At 46.1% G+C, this 21,464-nt stretch overlaps 1 protein-coding gene across 6 annotated transcripts in view; it reads left to right on the top strand.

The window, feature by feature from the left end:
* The window catches only part of LOC133493199 (zinc finger protein 771-like), a 42,378-nt gene extending 28,903 nt beyond the window's left edge, over positions 1-13,475 (top strand). For 3 of the 6 annotated variants that reach the window (XM_061806261.1, XM_061806267.1, XM_061806264.1), the window contains one exon: positions 13,124-13,475. In XM_061806261.1, coding sequence (XP_061662245.1) covers positions 13,124-13,146 — 23 coding nt within the window. In that variant the 3' untranslated portion in view covers positions 13,147-13,475. Of the gene's footprint in view, positions 1-12; positions 4,834-13,123 lie in introns of those variants that run through there. The other 3 variants (XM_061806266.1, XM_061806262.1, XM_061806265.1) reach the window with 2 other exon arrangements.
* The last annotated feature ends 7,989 nt before the right edge of the window (positions 13,476-21,464 follow it).

Raw genomic sequence — 21,464 nt, 5'->3', positions numbered from 1 at the left:
ACTCCTTTGCAGTGTTGGATTAAGTCTTTTGGCGGGGCTTCATCAACTGCATGCTCAGCCATTGAATCCATGCACAATGCTATCGGACTCTTCTCCTTCAAGTTTTCTACTAGGATGTCCTTGTTGATGGAGTACCCTCGCTCCACCGCTGTTTGTCTATGAGACAGAGTGAAGAGACATTTCATCATGTCCCACAGTGCTGCATACTCTGCTCTGCCAAAACAAAACTGACAAAACTGCCAAGAAATTCTTCAAGCTTGCAACCGTATGAAACATTTTGGAATTCTGCATTAAGGTTTGCACTTGCATGCAATGAGAATGGTTTTTTCTTTTTTTTTTATATTGAGCAAGGATTTTGTCACACTCTGAGGCAGTGCACCATCCTGCATTGAGGAGAGAGACCCTGTAGGAGTTTCCCAAACATTGCTATTGCATGCTCAGTCTCTGTCACCATGATCACAGGGTCCAAGGGAGCTCACGTGTTACACTGCTGGGTACACAAGAGGACTTTTCTCCATAATTTTTTTTCCGGTCACAGCAAGGAAGGATACTCATTCCTTCTTGAACACCTGTATGTTCGCTGGATTTTCATGGAGTTTTTCAGATGCCTTCTCTAAAGCTTGTTTTGTGGCAAATCCTGTGTCCAGTTATTTGAGTGGCACATGGATTGATTTGTTTTGGAGGTCAAGTTACAGCAGCTGGACATGTGTTTTCATCTTTTCCAATTCTTCCCTTTTAATAAAGCATGACAGCAAGAATCTCAGGATGGACTGGAGCTCTTTTGCTCAGAAAGGCACGATTGGTGCATCAGTCTGGAATTTCTCCAAAAAAGGTTTCAGCTGTCTAGCAACAAATGCAAAAAAACGGAGCTTAGCCTGAAAAAAGGGTCAGCTGTGGGTTCCCTCTCCTGTGTCTGTTGGAGTCTTTCCCATGAAATCTGTCATTCTTCTCTCCCTGTTTAATTGTCCAGAAATCTTGACATGGCCTTTTCCTCCTGCATGACTCCTGAGTCCTGAGACACCTATGTTACCAATCTCAAAAGGCTTCCTGCGGAGCTTGCAATATGCCCGATGCACATCTCCAGACATTTCTCCTCACCAGTCCCTGAACTGGTGGTGTTGCTTTCACTCAATTTTGAATTTGCACTGTCTTCCTGCCATTGTCACTAATTCCTGCAATTTCACAAATAAACACATATTTGAAAGTCTATTACTACTCATATTGACTGTTTTCACTGTAAATTACTTTCCATAGCTGAGCCTTTTCATATCGTTCATATTCTATGTATTATAAGATATAAGAAGGTTGATTGTCATTGCAGTCAGTGCAATGAAATTCCGTTGAGCATGTCTCTCTGTAGGAGTATAAAAAAGGAAAGAGTAATACACACCAAAGAGCTCCCATATGCAAAGTTTATTTAGCGTGTTTGATGTTTCGAGCGAGACTGCTCTGCCTCAGACTACATTATGTAGAAAAATATAATGTAGAAAAATGTATATTATTTAAGATTCTTATATTCGTATGATGGAGTAATATATATATATTACTCCATCACATATACAGTGCCCTCCATAATTATTGGCACCCCCGGTTAAGATGTGTTAAAACCCTTAAAATAAATTCAGTGTTTATTGCAGAAGAATACTGTCACACTGAAAATTTTAGGAAAATGTAACTCAAATGAATTGTAAGAAAATGAAAAAAATCCCTGACTAAAAATAATTTTTCATTAAATAACCTGTTTCACAATTATTGGCACCCTTAACAATTCCCAGGAAATAAATATATTTGAAACATTTCTGTCATTTCTACAGTAGTTTACAAAGTTTACCAGAGTATGTAGGAACATTTAATTAGTAATTCATCACTTCCTGTTTCCCTGGGGTATAAATATGACGTGACACAGAGGCTATTTCTCTTATCCACTCTTAAACATGGGAAGGACAAAGGAATACAGCATACAAGTGAGGCAGATGTGCGTCGACCTTCACAGGTCAGGCAGAGGCTACAAGAACGTTGCCAGTCAATGGCAACTGCCCATATCCACTGTGAGAGGAATAATTAAGAAGTTCAAAACAACTGGAACTGTGGTAAACAAGCCTGGAAGAGGACCCAAATTTATTTTGCCACCACGCACAGTGAGGAGAATGGTAAGAGAAATCTAAAGATCTCCAAAGCGCAACTGTTACAGAATTACAACAAATGGTAGCATCCTGGGGTCACAAAGTCTCCAAATCAACCATCAGGCGCTGTCTACATGCCAAGAAGTTGTTTGGGATGCATGCACGGAGAAAACCTTTCCTCACTCACAATAATAAACGCAGACGTCTGGTGTTCCCCAAGCAGTATTGGGGCTTCAACTGGGACCGTGTGCTTTGGTCAGATGAGACCAAGATTGAGCTTTTTGGCAACAAACACTCAAAGTGGGTCTGGCGTGCCGCGATAGATGCGCATGCTGAAAAGCACCTCATACCCACTGTGACGTATGGGGGTGGGTCAGTGATACTGTGGGGCTGTTTCGCTTCCAAAGGCCCTGGGAACCTTGTTAGGGTGCATGGCATATACCAAGACATTTTAAATCAAAATCTGTTGCACGAAAGCTGAAGATGGGTCGTCACTGGGTCTTTCAGCAAGACAATGACCCCAAACATATGGCCAAATCGACAGAAATGGTTCACCAAATCAAGCTCCTCCCATGGCCATCTCAGTCCCCAGACCTCAATTGCCACACATTGCCTCCATTTGAAAACCTGTGGGGTGAGCTGAAGAGGAGAGGACCCAGGTCTCTGGATGATTTAGAGAGATTCTGCAAAGAGGAATGGCTGAAGATCCCTTTCTGTCTTTTCCCATCTTGTGAAACATTATAGGAGAAGATTAGGTGCTGTTTTGTTGGCAAAAGGGGGTTGTACAAAGTCTTAACACCAGGGGTGCAAATAATTGTGACTCACATTATTTGATGTCAAATAATTATTTATGTGGGATTTTTTCCGCACTGAATAAATGCACTTGTATTGAAGGTTGGATTATTAGAAGCTACAAAAACACATCTTAACCAGGGGTGCCAATAATTACGGAGGGCACTGTACCACCTAAAATTATAATGTGTACCTTGTGTGACTGTACTCCCAACATTTGGAGATGTACCATGTGCATCATGGGTATTAAAGATGGCGACTCGCTTGTCATTATTAGCAGTCTGACGAAGACCACTCTTGCTCGCTAAATAACCTTTGCATATGGGGGCTCTTTGGTGTGCTAATAACTTTTTCCTTTTTGATTCTTTATTTGGAGATCCAGCACCCAACCCATGTGGTTTCAGGGATGTGTGTGTCCTATTGTTACTATATCTCTGTTGCAATATGTCATAAAATGTAGTAATGGTAAAAATAAAAAAGTGCAGAAAAAAGAAAACAAATATATAATTTCTTATCTACAGTCAAGAAAATTAAGTATTTGAACACCCTGCTATATTGCAAGTTCTCCCACTTAGAAATCATGGAGGGGTCGGAAATTTTCATTGTACGTGCATGTCCCCTGTGAGAGAGAGAGATGATCTAAAAACAAAAATCCAGAAATCAAAATGTATTATTATTATTTATTTTTTTTATGATTTATTTGTGTGATACAGCTGTAAACAAGTATTTGAACACCTGAGAAAACCAATGGTCATATTTGGTACAGTAGCCTTTGTTTGCAATTACAGAGGTAAAATATTCCCTGTAATTGTTCACCAGGTTTGCACACACTGTAGGAGGGATTTTGGCCCACGCCTCCACACAAATCTTCACTATATCAGACAGGTTTCTGGACTGTTGCTGAGAAACACAGAGTTTCAGCTCCCTCCAAAGAATTTCCATTGGGTTTAGGTCTGGAGACTGGCTAGGCCACGCCAAAACCTTGATATGGTTCTTACGGAGCCACACCTTGGTTTTCCTGGCTGTGTGCTTCGAGTCATTGTCATGTTGAAAGACCTAGCCACAACCCATCTTCAATGCTCGGACTGAGGGAAAGAGATTTTTCCCCAAGTAGGCATGGTGTTCTTGGGATGGAACTCATCATTTGTCCTCCTCCAAACGCGTTTGTTAAATTATGACCAAAAAGTTCAATTTTGATCTCATCTGACCACAAAACCTTCTCCCCTGACTCCTCTATATCATCCAAATGGTCATTGGCAAATTTAACACGGGCCTTGATATGTGCTGGTTTAAGCAGGGGAAGCTTCTGTTCCTTGCATGATTTCAAACCATGATGTCTTAGTGTATGACCAACAGTCATCTTGGAAACAGTGGTCCCAGCTCTTTTCAGGTCATTGACCAAGTCCAGTCGTGTGGTCCTGGGCTGATTCCTCACCTTTCTAAGTATCATTGAGACCCCATGAGGTGATATCTTGCATAGGGCTCCACTCCGATTGAGATTGACCGTCGTGTTTTGCTTCTTGCATTTTCTAATGGTTGCTCCAACAGTGGACCTTTTTTCACCAAGCTTCTTGGTAATTTCTCCTTTCCAGCCGTGTGGAGTTGTACATTTTGGTCTTTGGACAGCTCTTTGTTCTTGGCCATGTTACAAGTTTGAGTCTTACTGATTGTATGGGTGTACAGGTGCCTTTATGCAGCTAACGATCTCACACAGGTGCATCTGATTTAGGATAATACATGGAGTGGAGGTGGACTTTTAAAGGCGGACTAACAGGTCTTTGAGGGTCAGAATTTTAGCTGATAGACAGGTGTGCAAATACTTATTTGCAGCTGTATCACACAAATAAATCGTTAAAAAATAAACTTACTTTGAGATTTCTGGATTTTTCACAGTGGACAGGGACCTACGATGAAAATTTCAGACCCCTCCATGATTTCTAAGTGGGAGAACTCCCAATATACCAGGGTGTGTGTATATATATATATATATATATGTATATGTGTGTGTGTGTGTGTGTGTGTGTGTGTGTGTGTGTGTGTGTGTGTGTGTATATATATATATATATATATATATATATATATATATATATAATAAGCACCACAGTTTCATATTGAACCTGAAATATATTTATTTCTAACTCTCAGACATAGCGGACGCCTCTTCCCTCTTCCTCTGTGATTGCGAATCCCTGTCCTTTTTTGGCCTTCTCCTTGTTCTCCTTCTCCTTTCTCTCCTCCTTTTTCTGCTTGTTCTAACGCTCCTCTACAGCTGAGGGGCTGCCGAGAGAGGAGGTGGGTTTTGCGTGACCCAACTCGTGGGCTAGGGAGTAGCGACCAAGCCGTCGTTGTCGGGCTGGCTTGTGACGACCAGGTCCGGCCGGTGGCTTGGGAGCTCGTCGTCCGAGTTGGATGAGCCTGAGGGATGTAAGATGCTCCACTGCGTCCTCATTGTTGGCTGGCTCCTCTGTGTCCTCTTGTGGGCGGGCTCCTCCGCAAGCTCCTTGTCTGCGGCCTCCCACATGGCCGCGTCTGCCAAGGCCTCCCCCATGGCCGCCTCCACCGTGGCCTCGTTGACGGCTTTCTTCTCCTTTTTGTTCTTCTTCTCCTTGTTCCTTTTTTCATTCTTGTCTTTGTTCTTCTTGCCGGTGTCATTCTTTTTCCTCTTGTTCTTCTCGCAGGCCCCTGGGCCTTGTTTGCCTTCGATTTATCAGCGCCGCACTTGCTTCGCTGCGGATAAAAGCAAGGACGCGAACAGTTTAGCTTCGGTTACGGAACTTTGAGAAGGCTATGCATTGCCCCTTCTGCTGGTCCATTAATCGATCGAACATTTCATGCATGTTGCGTTTCCAGGAAAGCTCCTTATGCAGAGCATAAAATTAGCTCTGCATCTTATGACTATGGCATATGGAGGAGCTGATCTTCTGGCCTTCTTCCATGTTTGTTTTAAAATTCTGCAAAAGAGGAGAGGGGATAAGGCCGGCAGGGAGCTAACGGGTGGTAAACAGGGCTGTCATGCGCGTCCGACGCGGCAGCTGGTCTCGCACCCTACTCATGCAAGTGGCCATGGCGCTCCTTTTGTCCATGAGGGTGGGACTGAGAGACAAGCCAATCTTCTTCCACACCTTTTGAAAGTTCCTGACTGGGCCTGTGAAGGCCCCTTTTCCGTAGTTGGCAAAAACATACGGGTTGCCCAGCGCAGTCCAAGGCCACATCTTTAGCCAGCATTTGAACGAGTTGAATTCCTCTTGAGGAATATTTGTGTGTGCCGTTCCATACGTACGGCGCGTCTTGTGCTCCGTGACCTGCGACGGGAGAAGGACCAGAAAAATAAGCGTAAGAAATTACGGAATATTGCATGGGAAGAAAAGGGAAGAGAAAAAAAATAGCAATCAAGGGGAGACAATAGGAAAATAAGCAGCAAGGGCAGCTCACCGCTGCGGGCCAGGTATTCATCTCGATCTGATAGCCCTCTTCTGGGCTGCCCCTGGCCTTCTCAACCTCTGCCACCCTCATGTTAAGGAGCACGCCAGACCGGTGTCTGGACAGGGCTGTGAGGTATCCAGCCAGGTATCCAAACAAACTAAATCTGACTTTTGTCTCTTTGGGCTTATCCTTTTCCAATTTATCTGAGAGGCAGAGAGAGACAGACACACACACACGCAATACGCAAATACAAAGTAATTTCTGAAAACGCTTACTTAGTTTCTCGGTGAAGCGAAAGCAATCAATACTTTTCAGTGACATCACACCTAACGTGTTTTATGTTTACAACACCATCTTGGATGGCAACATTGTGTCTACATATCATGGCGGACTCGTCATTGTTGGACCTAAACTCAACCGTTTTATCAGACATTGCAGAACAGTTGGACATTTATCACAATACAGAAAAAATACAAGCAATCTCCTCACCCCACCAACATGTACCTACCAGAAATGAAATTCTAGCTGGAAGAAGAGATTGGGGAAAGAGAAGTTTGGGTATCCCTGCTGAAGCTACTTCCTCCATGACCCGACCCGGAGAAGCGGTAGAAAATGTATGGATGGTTTAATTCTAGAATGAGTGTCCTCTTTTTTTTATTTTATTATTTTTTTTTTTCTCCAAAGACAAAGGTTTGAACTTTAAGTGTTTAAATGAAAAATGTGAGAAAATATTAATGCATGTCTGAGAAAAGTTAATTGTGTAGTTAGGCGTTTAAAAGCCTTAAAACATATGGAAAAAAAATCTTGGAACTAAAAACAGGAAATAAAAAAAAAAAAAATAGCGACAGAGTTTCATGCACATGAGAGCCCGTATTCGAAAAGCATGTACATTCACGATGCTGATTTTTTTTTTTTTTTTTTTTTTTTTTGCTTTTTTCCAAATGACAGGGCATGCTTTTTTGTTTTGCTGTGATCATTACCCCTCAGTAACAGGACTGCCACCGCGACAAAATGTGGGGTACGCCAAAACGATGCGAGTCTAGCCCCGTGCGGTGGTCTGGTGTTTGTGGCGGTCGACAATGGTCTACAGTCCCTGAGCCAATTTGAATGCACCACACGATGTGAAGTTTCCCTGAGCGAATCAGGAACAGAACACAATGTGCAAAAAAAAAAAAAAACCCTGCTACACTGAAAATATAATTCACACACACGCACACACACAAAAATATGTGGAATGAATGAATGCCATTTTGTCATTCTTGCGTGTCTTCTTGCATGTCTTTTGACGTAAATCTGTAAATATTTGATGGTCAGAAAAGTTATTTAAAAAAAAAAAAAGTGTCTGAGACAGACGTGTACTATAATGGCCAGGTTCTGAATACAAAGACACATTTGTTCTTTCACTGTTGCACTGTCAGACTAGTGGATTAAAAACTTGTATTCTTATACCACAGCATCCAATTCTTTACAATCATTGGGTTTTATTTAGTAAACTCAAATATGACCGCAGTGGCGTAAACAAGAATGGATCGCGCCGACTATTCTCTATGTTCCTTGGCTCCATAAAATTTTGGAAATCACTGCTCGTCGGGTCATGTATTCTAAGTCAAGCAAACATTACGTGACAGAATTTGGGTGCTAAATTATTGTAATTAAAATACTTGATTGAAATAAAATTACTTCACCCACAACGAAACTTTAGAACATGATTCCACAAAATGGATGCAGGTTTACATACAACCATTAACGCCAGAACTCGCTTGCTAGGCTACATAATGTTTTGTTGCCTGCTTGCTAGGCATATTAAAAGTACATGAACATACCTCAAGGAAGTCTGACACACACGTCCCCTCTTGTTCTGAGCACCGGTGATCTCCAACACACGTTTTTCAAAAGTTTCTTCTCATAATATATCCAGAACATGTACCTACCAGAAATGAAATGCTTGCTGCACAGTTGAGAGTACATGGGTTCCATGTCCTAAATATTTATTCCAGTCATAGTTAATGAATGCGGATTTGTGTATGTTTTAAAACATTTCTGATACCTCGCTCAGGAGTTCGGTATCAAATTTTAATAGGATCGTTGGAGATAGGCACTCAGAAATGAAGACAAGACACACTTCTGGCTACCAATAATTGGCACTTTATTGGTCCCACACAGAAATGGTAACACAAGCACAAGCACAAATCACGTGGTATGAAGCTAAGTAATATCCAACCAACTCTTAGAAGAATATCCAGCTCTTACGGTGCGCCAATAGGAGGGAGAGCCAACACTCCAGGTAGAGCGAGCTTCAATACCGGCTGGGCGTCCGTACGCAACCCGCAGCAGACTCTACCAAGAGTATCCAAAGTTCTCCTTTTATACTCTAAGCGTGTGCGGAAGGAGGGGTGAGTGGCCAATTCATCCCACCTGACGCCACACTATTCTTTGTTACCAACAGATGGCGTTGCACGACCTCACATGTTATGTCATCCCATCCTTTTATGATTTCGCTGGTTTATACAAAGCTATGGCGATGATCTTTTAGGTTATACAAAGCTATTGCGAAACATACGAAGCTATTGCGAAACATCTTTTAAATATGGAAAAACAACACAATAAAATTATTCTTACTTCATTCCACTCTTGATGTTTGTTTTAAAACATTTCTGATACCTCGCTCAGGAGTTCGGTATCAAATTTTAATAGGTTCGTCGGAGATAGGCACTCAGAAATGAAGACAAGACACACTTCTGGCTACCAACAATTGGCACTTTATTGGTCCCACACAGAAATGGTAACACAAGCACAAATCACGTGGTATGAAGCTAAGTAATATCCAACCAGCTCTTAGAAGAATATCCAGCTCTTACCGTGCGCCAATAGGAGGGAAAGCCAACACTCCAGGTAGAGCAGCTTCAATACCGGCTGGGCATCCGTACGCAACCCGCAGCAGACTCTACCGAGAGTATCCAAAGTTCTCCTTTTATACTCTAAGCGTGTGCGGAAGGAGGGGTGAGTGGCCAATTCATCCCGCCTGACGCCACACTATTCTTTGTTACCAACAGATGGCGTTGCTCAACATCATATATAACAAAGACATCTTTTTATGACATTGCTGGTTATCCAAACATTCTTTTATGACATTGCTGGTTATACAAAGCTATGGCGATGATCTTTTAGGTTATACAAAGCTATTGCGAAACATACGAAGCTATTGCGAAACATCTTAATTATGGAAAAACAACACAATAAAATTATTCTTACTTCATTCCACTCTTGATGTTTTTCCATCATTCAAAATGTAAGCAATTGATTATAGGTGATTATATATTTCCTTCTCTACCTCAAGCCGGATGCGTCGCACATAATAGCAAGTTCCCATATTGCATAGCGTAAGCACACAAATAACAATCATTAACACGATCAAGGGTGGCAAGAAAGTAGTACACGCAGTGGAGGACATTCCTGTGAAGATGTCCCACCAATGATGAGCTGAAGCCTGTTGTACTAATTTAGCGGCATGCACTACTTCCCCTTTTACTACCATAGTTGACACCATGAGACTGGAAATGTTAGACGCATGTGACTTGATGAGTTTTTGGATGTCTGGAGAACTCTCCAATGCGCATTTGAATCGTTCCAGAGACACTGACCAGGGGGAGCGTAGTACCTCCCACTGGACCGCAGTCAACCTGCGGGACTCCGAATAGTTAGTCAAACGATACGTCATGTTTCCCCAGCGCCATATGTGTACATCTTGAAGGCATCCTACAAAAGGAACCGAAGGTACTTGTGAGTTATTTTGTGTTGTAGCCACACAGAGAGTATGCGGTCCAACTTGCCACATCATCTCTCTGGCTGGCTCCCTAGTCCAATCACAAAGTACAACCTCTGAGTCGGTTAGGCACGGATTCGAGTACGCATGTTGTAATCTGCAAGCCAACCCTTGGTCTGTTAAGTCACATAAATCTGTTTTAAAGGTTTTGTTGGTTTTTGGTTCAAACCACTCTCCGTCCATGTGTAAAAACCAATATCCACTTGTCGTTATAATAGGCAAAACTTGATATTTACAAACCACCTTTGTTGTCGTCACGTTGTACTGAGTCCAATACCCCGTACATTTATGTTTGTCACATTTGGTATGTTCGGGATGTAATGTCAACCACAAAGAGTTGGAAATGTTCCAAACCTTCTACCACTCTTGATAATTTCCCGACGTAACTATCCTTAGAAATGACTCTTTTTGAGCCGCAGCGTGTAGAGTTTGAATACCACATACTGTCCAGCTACTCTGTTTTTCCAAGTTCTGAAACACTTCCCCTGCTTCGTACCATAATTTGATATCCCAATTAAACACTGTTTTCCAAAGTTCTGCATTTTCTTTTTGTCCCACCAGAGCCTTAGGAAGCCAAACCCCTATTTGATGCAAGGCCCTGGCAGAGTGTTCTCCAGTATTGGACAGCATGGTTCAAGTTACCTCATTATCAGCAGTATTTGCCAATCCCAATACAGTTCCCGTTCCCCCCAACAAAGTATCATACCATGCCCTTTTTATTCTGTTACATATCGGACTCGGGGGAAAGTGAATTGTCCAGTATATCTTGGTTTCAACCACTGCTTGAGCTAGGTGTGTACAGGTATCAAGGATGGGAGTCAAGTGTGTTTGAGTTATTTTTGGCGTCATTGTTTCTTTAGAAATGACCGTGATATCATACCCCCACCTCATATCACCATCATCCCCAACCTCCCCGATGGTGAAATCCTCTTCTGCAATTGCTGTCCAAGTCGTTCCTCGATGATCAGCATGACACCCCCTATATCTCCATTCGTCCAATTCCCACATACAATGACTGAGGAAGCGGAGACTGTCACCTTACTCCCCCGTATCACCTCGGTGGTGGACTTACATATCATCATGGGAAGATCACAGGTGATGTTGACTGAAAATCTATATTTCCTTATCCCGATGAACTGGCTTGTCTCGCACTCATGACCTTCGGTCATTCCCCAGGAGAGTCGGACCATGGCACCAACGGCAAGGAGGCAGATGACCCAGTCATTTCCAATTCCTCGGCGCCGGATGTCCTCCATCTCTGCGTCCTCCCGTCAAGGGTCGTCCAATCAGCAGCTCCCACTTCAACAAGCACACACCAAGCTGCAACAGATATGGTTACCACGATTGACAAAAGAAAACATGATTAGTATTCTCGTGAATAGCATTTACTGATGGGTACATTTACCCATTTTTCCCGTCCTTGATACAACACGCTGACTGTTGCATCTGATCCCTGTGCAATAATTTCGGCAGCCTTTGGTGGCCCGAAGGCTTGTTTAACCCATACTTTAGCTCCCGCTTTGTCCGTCGAGCCGAATCCTCCATCCTCCCTCATAGTTTGTAATACAGGTTTTGGAATTTCCTGTCACCAATGTCATATTACAGGTTTAATTATCAATTGAGCCAATTTGCTTCCTTTTTCCAAAATCAAGGTTTGGTCTGCGAACAATTTGCATATTATTCCAATTTCCCCTTGGTAATCCGCATCGATTACCCCTGCTTGGATGGTTAACCCTTTCAGGGATAAACCACTCCTTGGTAGAACATGACCATATGTCCCTTTCGGACATTGTAGTCCCAACCTTGTTCTCACAATTTGGATTTCTTGTGGGAGGATGGTTTCTGTATTTAGTGTCCGCAAATCCAGTCCAGCAGAGCCTGGCGTGGCTCTTACCGGAATTTCCGCATTTGGATCTATTTTCCACATTTTAATGGTTCCCTCAGTGCTTACCGTTTCTTGATTGGAGATCATCCGGATCAGTGGGGTCACTCCTGATCCCACCGGTCGGTTGTTGAGTTGTTCAACCGACAACTCCAATTGCTCTCGCCATTTATTGAGGGTTCTGTCAGAAGCATTTTTCCTCATCGTTTCCTTCAATAGCCCATTCATGTGTTCAATCAATCCTGCAGCTTGTGGGTGATATGGAATGTGATAAATCCATTCCACATTTTGTTCCTGAGACCATTTTCGCACCGCATTTCCTGTGAAATGGGTTCCGTTGTCTGATTGTATTTGGAGGGGTGTTCCATAATACCCTTTAATCAAATTCAAGCACTTGATGGTGCTATTCTGATTGGCATGTTTGCAAGGGTGTACCACCAATACTCCTGAGAAGGTGTCAACAGCAGTACACACAAATTTGCACCCTTTTGATAGGGGCATCGGGCCAATGAAATCCATTTGCCAAATTTGTCCTGAACTTTTCCCTCTATGCAACTGTCCTTGGACATGTTGCGGGACTCCCCTCTTGTGATGTTGGCATTCCTCGCAATTCATGATTGCAGTTTTGACATCATCCAATTTTAAATCAATTCCCCGGTCTCTTGCCCACTGCAGTGTTCCCTGAACGCCCCAGTGTCCTGCCTTGTAGTGCGCCCACCTCGCAAGGCCTGGACTCGACTCTCGCTCGACCACCATGATTTTTGCTAGTTGGTCGGCGGCTTGGTTGTACAGGGCTTCCGCATCTGTACGGTTGGTGTGTGCATCCACATGTGACACAGTAATGGGAATTTCCTTTGCCTTTTCCCATATCTGTGCCCATCGTTCTTTGCCCCACACTTCCTTGTTGTGTATCTTCCAATTAGTAGCATGCCATGTTGGCATCCATGTTAGTAGTCCTTGTACCACTGACCATGAGTCTGAATACAGGTGGGCTCCCATGGGTCCTCCCTGCATTATTACCATGTGCACAGCTTTTAGCTCAGCCCACTGACTGCTCTTTCCTTCTCCCATTTCTTCTAGGGACTGTCCTGCCTGTGGATTGAACGCCCCAGCTTTCCACTTTCGCTTGCCAGCATGATACTGACAAGAACCATCTGTAAACCAGGCATTTTGTTTCTCATTGTCTGTCAATTCAGCCCACTTTTTTCCAGCTTTCACCGGGGAGGCTTCACCTCGAATGGGACCTCATCCTTCTCGGGAACGTCTGCAATTTGCTCGTGCAACATCGACACGCCCTTTATTCCAGTTTTCACTTGCTCTGAAATATACCATTTCCATTTTATGATGCTTGCCTCCTGTGCAGTCCCTATCCTGTGGGTGGTGGAATTACTCATCACCCAGGTCAATAAAGGAATATGAGTTCTCATTATTACTTCATGACCTACTGTCTGTGCTTCCGTCTCTACTAACGCCCAATAACATGCTAACAGTTGTTTTTCAAAGGGAGTATATTTTATCCCTGCGTCAGTCAGTTTTCGTGACCAAAGGCCTAGAGGCTTTCTGATTTTCCCCTGCTTTTGCCACAAACTCCAATTTGCGTAGTCGTTTAACGCAGACACCTGCAGCTCCACAGGTCCTGATTGCATTTTCCCCAAAGATACTGCCTGTTGAATGGCCTCTTTTGCCAATTCAAACGATGCCTGTTGTTCAGGCCCCCAATCAAAATCCTCCTTCCTAGTACATTTGTACAAGGGTTGGAGAATTTGTCCCAAATGGGGAATGTGGTGTCTCCAAAACCCAAAGAGCCCAATGTATTTTTGAGCGTCCTTTTTGCTGTGTGGCACTGGGAAGTTTGCCACCTTTTCTTTTGCTTTGGTTGTAATCTCTCTTTCCCCCTTGTTCCAAATTATCCCCAGAAATTTGGCAGTCTGGGCAGGTCCTTGGATTTTAGCATGGTTGATTTCCCAACCAGACTCTTTCAGTTGCTCAATGATTTTACTCAGCCATTCTTTCACTTCCGGTTCAGTGTTTCCTTGTATCATGATATCATCGATGTAATGTGACACCAACATGTGTCGGGGCACCGGTACTTCCGCAAGGTGCTCTGCCACAATCCTGTGACATATCGTTGGGCTATGCAGGTACCCTTGGGGGAGACGAGTAAAGGTGTACTGTCTTCCTTCCCAGGTAAATGCAAACTGTTCCATTTTGTCCTCGGGAATAGGTATGGTGAAAAAGGCGTTGGCCAAATCCATCACTCCATACCAGGTTCAACTGTGATGCTGTATCCTTTCAATGATGCTAATAGCATCCGGGACAGCTGACGTCAGTGCTGGTGTCAGTTTGTTCAAGCGTCGGTAATCTACCGTTATGCGCCAGGTGCCGTCAGATTTTCTCACCGGCCACAAGGGGTTGTTCCACTTAGTTGTGATCGTCTTCAGAACTCCTCCCTCTAAGTATTCTTTTATGGTGGCAGCAATCTCTTCCTGTCCCCCAGGAATTCTGTATTGTTTTTGGCAAACAGTTTCGGTAGCCTCAGGGATAGGAAACGGGGTCATTTTCACCTTCCCCGCTAAGATCGAATGTTGATTTCAGTTCCAAATTGGAATTTTCCCATCTGTAAATACAGTGTCATTCCAGCCAGAATGTCCATTCCAACTATCCACTCTGGTACTGGAGTGACCACCACTTCAAATTTGCGAATTGGCATTCTTCCGATTTTTAAAGGCAACGTAACTGCCTTCCCATTTACAATTTGACCTCCCAAGCCCCTCAATGGAACTATTTCTCCCCTCATTTTGTCAGGGTTCCCGTGAATTAAAGAGGCCTCCGCTCCTGTATCAACCAGTGCAGATACACGTTGTACCGAATTAGCCCAATAAATTTCCATTGGAACATGGGGCCGGATATCCCCTATGTTCCATCGATGTGAAGTTTTGTTCTCCCTGGTTATCGGAGTTTGACCTCTATCCTAGCTAAGATGATCCAAACTTTTGGACCTTCGATCTTTACTTCTCCCCTTTCCTTTTCCCTTGGCCTTGCCTTTTCTGACGGCAGCCACGTAACTGGGGCCTCTTGTCTACTAGCATGTCGTCGCTTGAGTCTGTATCTTCCTCTTCCTCTTCTTCATCCTCAAATACATCCAAGGGAGGGGCTGTTGGTTGAGCTGCCGGCGTCATCATTCCCTTTAAGATGGTGGCCAGCTGAGCAATTTCTGATTTTCCCTTTGATCCCCTGCTCAAGCAACTTACCTTCAATCCCCTTTGTTTGCATCTTGCAGCCAAGGCACTTGTGTGTAGCCCGTCAATTTCTCCTGCCGGTACTCCCGCTGCAATGAGTGCTTTCCACATTTCCCGCCTACTGCTCCCGCCTTCGGGCGGTTTCGCGCGCGGTTGTCTGCCATCTTTTTCGGACCTGTAATTCTCAGGGCGAGGCTGATGTACTGTGTCTCCCCAATCTCCCAAAGTCGCCAACTCCAACAAGCGTGTTTTCACGTCACTGAAGCTGTTATCGACTGCTCCTAACAAAATGGTAAGTATCGCAGACCTGTAGTGAGGGGGAGCGTCTCGAATCATTGCATCACGCACCACCTTTGGCACTGCTGCTTCATCAATAAAAGCATGACCCACTCGCGATATCGACTCGCGCGTACACAATCTCCCCATCCTGTGAATTGCATCGCGGATGGTTACCCAAGGCCCTTTGATCTCGGGCCAATCATGCCACGTTGGATACACAGATTGCGCTGTCATAGCATACAAGGCAAATAGCGAAAAAGAATCACCTACCGCCATTGCTCTCCCGTTTGCACGGAACTCGGCATTCATTCGAGAATCTGAACTCAATCCTCCAAATCGCGAAAAGTCCTCTGAGTCAAGCTCTATGGCGTCAGCTACTTCCTCATACATCCGCCTGAGCCAAGAATCAGCTGGTTCTCCCTGCTTTTGTCGATACTTTGATGTTAAATGGGCTATCTCTTCCTGAGAGAAGTCCTCTTTTGTTATCGTCATTCTGGGTGGCGGCTGAGGCTGTTCTATTCGCCTCATTATAGGGTTTCCTTCCCTATCAACTATAGGAACATTATTCTCATCTCGCTGTTCTTCAAAGACGGGCAAGACAACATGCTGTTCCTCCCGTCTCCGCGAGATGGTGTCATGATCCTGCCGCTTCAGCACGAGCTGTGCGGCTGCGCTGATTGGGAGGCACACACCTGTGCCTCATGCGGCCTGATCATCCCCCGTATATATAGGACCCGGTGACGACTGGTCCTCCGCCAGTTCGTTGAGCTTTATGTCCCGTTCCAGCACTCTCGTACTCCTGATTGATCCTGTGTGTACCGACCTTCGTCCGTTCTCCGACCAACCCTGTAAGCCTGACTCCTTGATACTTCTGCCCGCGTTGATTGTTTCCCCGTGTACCGACTCCTGCCTGTCCGCTCATCTGCTCTCTCGCCCGACGTCACAACTACCGCTGCTGCACCGGACTGCCTGCTGGATCCCCGACCTCTGCGTACAATAAACGTGTCTCTTCTTGAACTACCTTGCGTCTTCCGAGTTCCTGCATTTGGGTCCTAACTCCCGTTTCCGATGGGACGTGACAGAACGAACTGGCCATCACAGGACCCAGCAGGAAAGACCTGGCGTCGCCGGGATCGACGCAAGGTAGACCGTCTGCCGGAGGACCAAGCCTGTCCGATCCGGGTAGGCTCCCTGATGTCCTCCACTTCCGTGTCTTACGCTCCGCCAGCAAGGTATGAATACGTCCCGAACACAACCCGTCCGGCTCCTCATATTCTTCTAGACTCTGACTTTTCGGAATATGAGGAGAACCGTGATTTGTATTACCGGCTGGCGGAGTACGACTCCGATTATTCTGACTATGAATCTGCTCGTCCGATCTTTCATCCCAGTCAGTTTGTTTCACCTCCCCGCGTTTCCAGCACCCGAACGTCTTCACCCGTTAGTTTTAAGTACACCAATCGGTACGAGGGAACCCGATTGGCCATCTACCCGGGACCTCCGCGGGGCGGCCAGAGGAGACGCCCCGGCCGGGCGCTTCCTGGTGTCTCGCTGCGCGGCAACGAAGATACAGTCCTCCCACTCCTCCGCCGGTAACGGTGAGACCGGCAGACCCGCAGCTGGTGGCGAGGCTTCCAGCCCAGAGGGAGGAGGTGCCGCCAAATCACGAGGCGTTCCGCCGCGAACTGCGGGCGGAGATTGAGCGGCAGAGCGCGGAATTGGCGGCTCTCACGGTCCAGGTCCGGCAAAGATTGGCGACCCAGCCGAGCTACGCTGACGTCGCAACGGCGACGGACTCACTGCTGACTCAGGTTCACGTTGCCGTGGAAACCGACTCGCCCCCTTGCCAAGTGCACGCCACAGTGGGAACAGACTCGCCACCTCGCCAAGTGCACGTAGCTGTTCCGAGCAGAGCTCACGCGGCAGTTGGAACTGACCCGCTCCCGAGACACGCCCACGTGTCAGTTTCGACTGACTCCCCGCCTACTCAGGTTCACGTTGCCCTGGAAACGGATTCGCCACCGCACCACGCCCACGTTGCTGTTTCAACGGATGCACTGCAAGCTCACGTGGCAGTGGGGACCGACCCGATGCCGCCTCACGTTGCTGTCCAGGAAGTGGCGACGTCTCCACAGCCGCTTCTTGTCCATGCTCTGGAGTGGCAGTGGCGACCGGCACGTGGACGCTCCACACTCCTGCTCTGTCGGCGACCGGCCCGCGGACGCTCCCCGTTCCTGCTCTGTCGGCGACCGGGCCGCGGTCGCTCCCCGTTCCTGCTCTGTCGGCGACCGGGCCGCGGTCGCTCCCCGTTCCTGCTCTGTCGGCGACGGGCACGTCCTCACATTCCTGTCCAGGAGGTGGCGACAGTTCCCCAGCCGCCTCACGCTCCCGTCCAGGAGGAGGTGGAGTTGGTGATGCTGCCGCCGCCTTCTCACGTTGCTGTCCAGGAGGGGGCGGTACTGGCGCCGCCTTCTCAAGTTGCTGTCCAGGAGGGGGCGGTACTGGCGCCGCCTTCTCAAGTTGCTGTCCAGGAGGGGGCGGTACTGGCGCCGCCTTCTCAAGTTGCTGTCCAGGAGGGGGCGGTACTGGCGCCGCCTTCTCAAGTTGCTGTCCAGGAGGCGGCGGCGATGGGGTCGCTGCCTTCTCACGTTCCTGTCCAGGAGGAGGCGGCGACGGGGTCGCTGCCTTCTCACGTTCCTGTCCAGGAGGAGGCGGCGACGGGGTCGCTGTCTTCTCAAGTTGCTGTCCAGGAGGAGGCGGCGACGGGGTCGCTGTCTTCTCAAGTTGCTGTCCAGGAGGAGGCGGCAGGGGGTCGCCTTCTCAAGTTGCTGTCCAGGAGGGGGCGGTACTGGCGCCGCCTTCTCAAGTTGCTGTCCAAAAGGGGGCGGTACTGGCGCCGCCGCCCCAAGTTGCTGTCCAGGAGGGGGCGGTACTGGCGCCGCCTTCTCACGTCCCTGTCCAGCAGGAGCTGGGGAGTTCTGTGGAGCCACCCAGGAGCTGGAGAGACTTCGGGGTGGCGGTCATGGCTCTGGTCCTGCTCTCCATCATCCTATTCGCTCCAGATGGCTCCCAGCCGCTTCATGACCTGGCCTCGTTGGCGACCAATCCCTGGTCGTCTTGCAACGACGGCGTGGGAGGTTCTCGTCCGGAGCAGTGGCCTGCCTCGTTCTGGTTCCTGCTTCGCAGTTTTGTTCCTCACAGAGGTCGTCCGCCCGAATCGCCCCGTGGGGCCCCTGGTGCTTGGCGTCCGGGTCGTCCTCCTGACCTGTCCACCCGGACGCCTCGTGTTTGGTGGCCTGGATGGCCACCAGTCTGGGGTTCGGGGGGGGCGTCTTCCGAGTTCCTGCATTTGGGTCCTACCTCTCGTTCCAATGGGACGTGACAGATGTCCAAGCTGTGGGTACAGCGGTTGAGGTTTCATTTCCCCGCCATACTGCATGTCGCCATCTCCCCATACGTCGCCATTCCATCCCTCTGGCTCCCAGCCTTCCTGGAGTGCCACAGCGAAGGAGCGGACCTGTTTTGGGTCGATGCGACGCGGTCTTTTGTTACTTTTCTCGCGCGCCATAGAAGAAATAAAAGCCACTGATTTCTCCAAGATTTTCTGCACTTTAGCTTGGTCAGATTCAAGCGCTTTAATCTTCTCTTCAAGTTGCGCTATCGTTTTATCTTTTTGCATTTCAGAAGCGCACACTTTATCCAAAGCCTTTGTTCTTTCCTTCCAGGCTTCGGCAAAAATCCACAACATCTCTCGGACTCCACCCAGCGTGGCTTTGTCCCTCACATCCACCCTGCTTAACATGCACTGTAGCAGCGGTGGACACTTCCGCCTCCTTCACAGTTTTGCTCTTAAAGCAGCAAGCCATTTCTGAATGTATTTTCCGCGATCCTGCCGACAACGCCAAAAATGTTTTAAAACATTTCTGATACCTCGCTCAGGAGTTCGGTATCAAATTTTAATAGGATCGTTGGAGATAGGCACTCAGAAATGAAGACAAGACACACTTCTGGCTACCAACAATTGGCACTTTATTGGTCCCACACAGAAATGGTAACACAAGCACGAATCACGTGGTATGAAGCTAAGTAATATCCAACCAGCTCTTAGAAGAATATCCAGCTCTTACCGTGCGCCAATAGGATGGAGAGCCAACACCCCAGGTAGAGCGAGCTTCAATAACGGCTGGGCGTCCGTACGCAACCCGCAGCAGACTCTACCAAGAGTATCCAAAGTTCTCCTTTTATACTCTAAGCGTCTGCGGAAGGGGTGAGTGGACAATTCAGCCCGCCTGACTCCACACTATTCTTTGTTACCAACAGATGGCGTTGCACGACCTCATATGTTATGTCGAAACATCCTTTTATGACTTCGCTGGTTATACAGAGCTATTGCGAACATCTTTTAGGTTATACAAAGCTATTGCGAACATATACGAAGCTATTGCGAAACATGTACGAAGCTATTGCGAAACATCTTTTAAATATGGAAAAACAACACAATAAAATTATTCTTACTTCAGACGTTTTTTAACAAAACCGTTTGGATCATTATGTCTTAAACTAGGTATATACTGATCCAATCGTATTGCCAGGGCTTTGCAAAATATTTTTGTATCGCATCCTGTCAAGCTTATTGGTCTATACGAGGAACATTCTGTAGAAGGCTTATTAGGTTTGAGGATCAGGGTAATCAGCGTAAGTCTCAATGTAGGATGAAGAGTCTCCTTATTATATGATTCTATATACATGTCCATCTGAAAGGAGTGTTAATTAGTGATGCTTCCCATAACCGTCGAATACCCGAATGTATTGTGCAACCATGGTTATATAAATTGTTTTTCACTCACCTGCTTTTATATCTCACTTGTTTTTCTGGTCAAGACGTCTTGACCATTTCACTCTCACTTGTTTTATCTCGTTCACATGCATATCTCACTTGTTTTTCGCATACTATCTTGTTCAAAGAAGAACATTGTTGTGGGATATCTTGACTGTTATGTTTCTCAGAGCCTGAAGGACACACTTAGGTGTCAATAGTAAATTGGCTACAATTGTTGCGGCGCCAGGTGGGACGGGTAGGCCACCCGCCCTTTCTCTCGCACGCAACTGAAAATTATAATAGAGAGATGCAGAGTACAAACAGGTAGAGTCTGCTGCGGGTTTCGTACGGACGCCCAGCTGGTTGACAAAGCGGACCTCTACCTGGGTGACTGGCTCTCCACCTTCTCGGCATAGGTAAGGGGCTCATATGATTGATTTCACGCAATGTCAACTGTGTTTTGAGAACTTGCATTTGGTCGAAATAAATATTCCAGTTATTGAGGCTAAATAGCATTTGGGAATGTTGGTCTTTTGTTGAGTGTCGTCTTTGTCTCCTGAGCGCCGACCAGCACCGATCCTTTCAATAAAACACCATCGATGGAGTCAATAATTGTTTTTGACATGCTTTATAAAATTCTATAGTCAGTCCATTGGGCCCAGAGGATGATTAGTGTTAATAATTGAATGGCAGCAGAATTTTTTTCTTCTGTGAGATGCTTATCTAAGTTTTGCTTTGCCTCCTCTGATAGCAGTGGAAATACAAATGAATCAAGAAATGCATCCCTCTCAAATGAAGTCTGCTCTATCTTGTTCATAGAAATCCCTGAAAGTACTCTTAAATTCTTCAGGGTCAACAGTCAAATCTCCATTGGATGTCCTTATGCTATTAATTGCCTGTTCTGTTTGTAATTTCCTAATCCTCCAAGTCAAGAGTTTACCCGCTTTTTCACCTTGATCGTAATAACGCTGCTTAAGCCATAATAAACTTTTTTCCACTTTATCTGTAGATAATTTATTATATTTACTTCTTAAAAATAGCAATTCTTTATGTTTAAGTGGATCATCTACTTGATCTAAATCAT

The sequence above is a fragment of the Syngnathoides biaculeatus genome, chromosome 20 (assembly GCF_019802595.1).
Source record: "Syngnathoides biaculeatus isolate LvHL_M chromosome 20, ASM1980259v1, whole genome shotgun sequence".
In the NCBI taxonomy this organism is placed as follows: Eukaryota; Metazoa; Chordata; class Actinopteri; order Syngnathiformes; family Syngnathidae; genus Syngnathoides; species Syngnathoides biaculeatus.
Note: the sequence above shows the minus strand (reverse complement) of the source record. Positions and strands in the feature narration are given on the sequence as shown.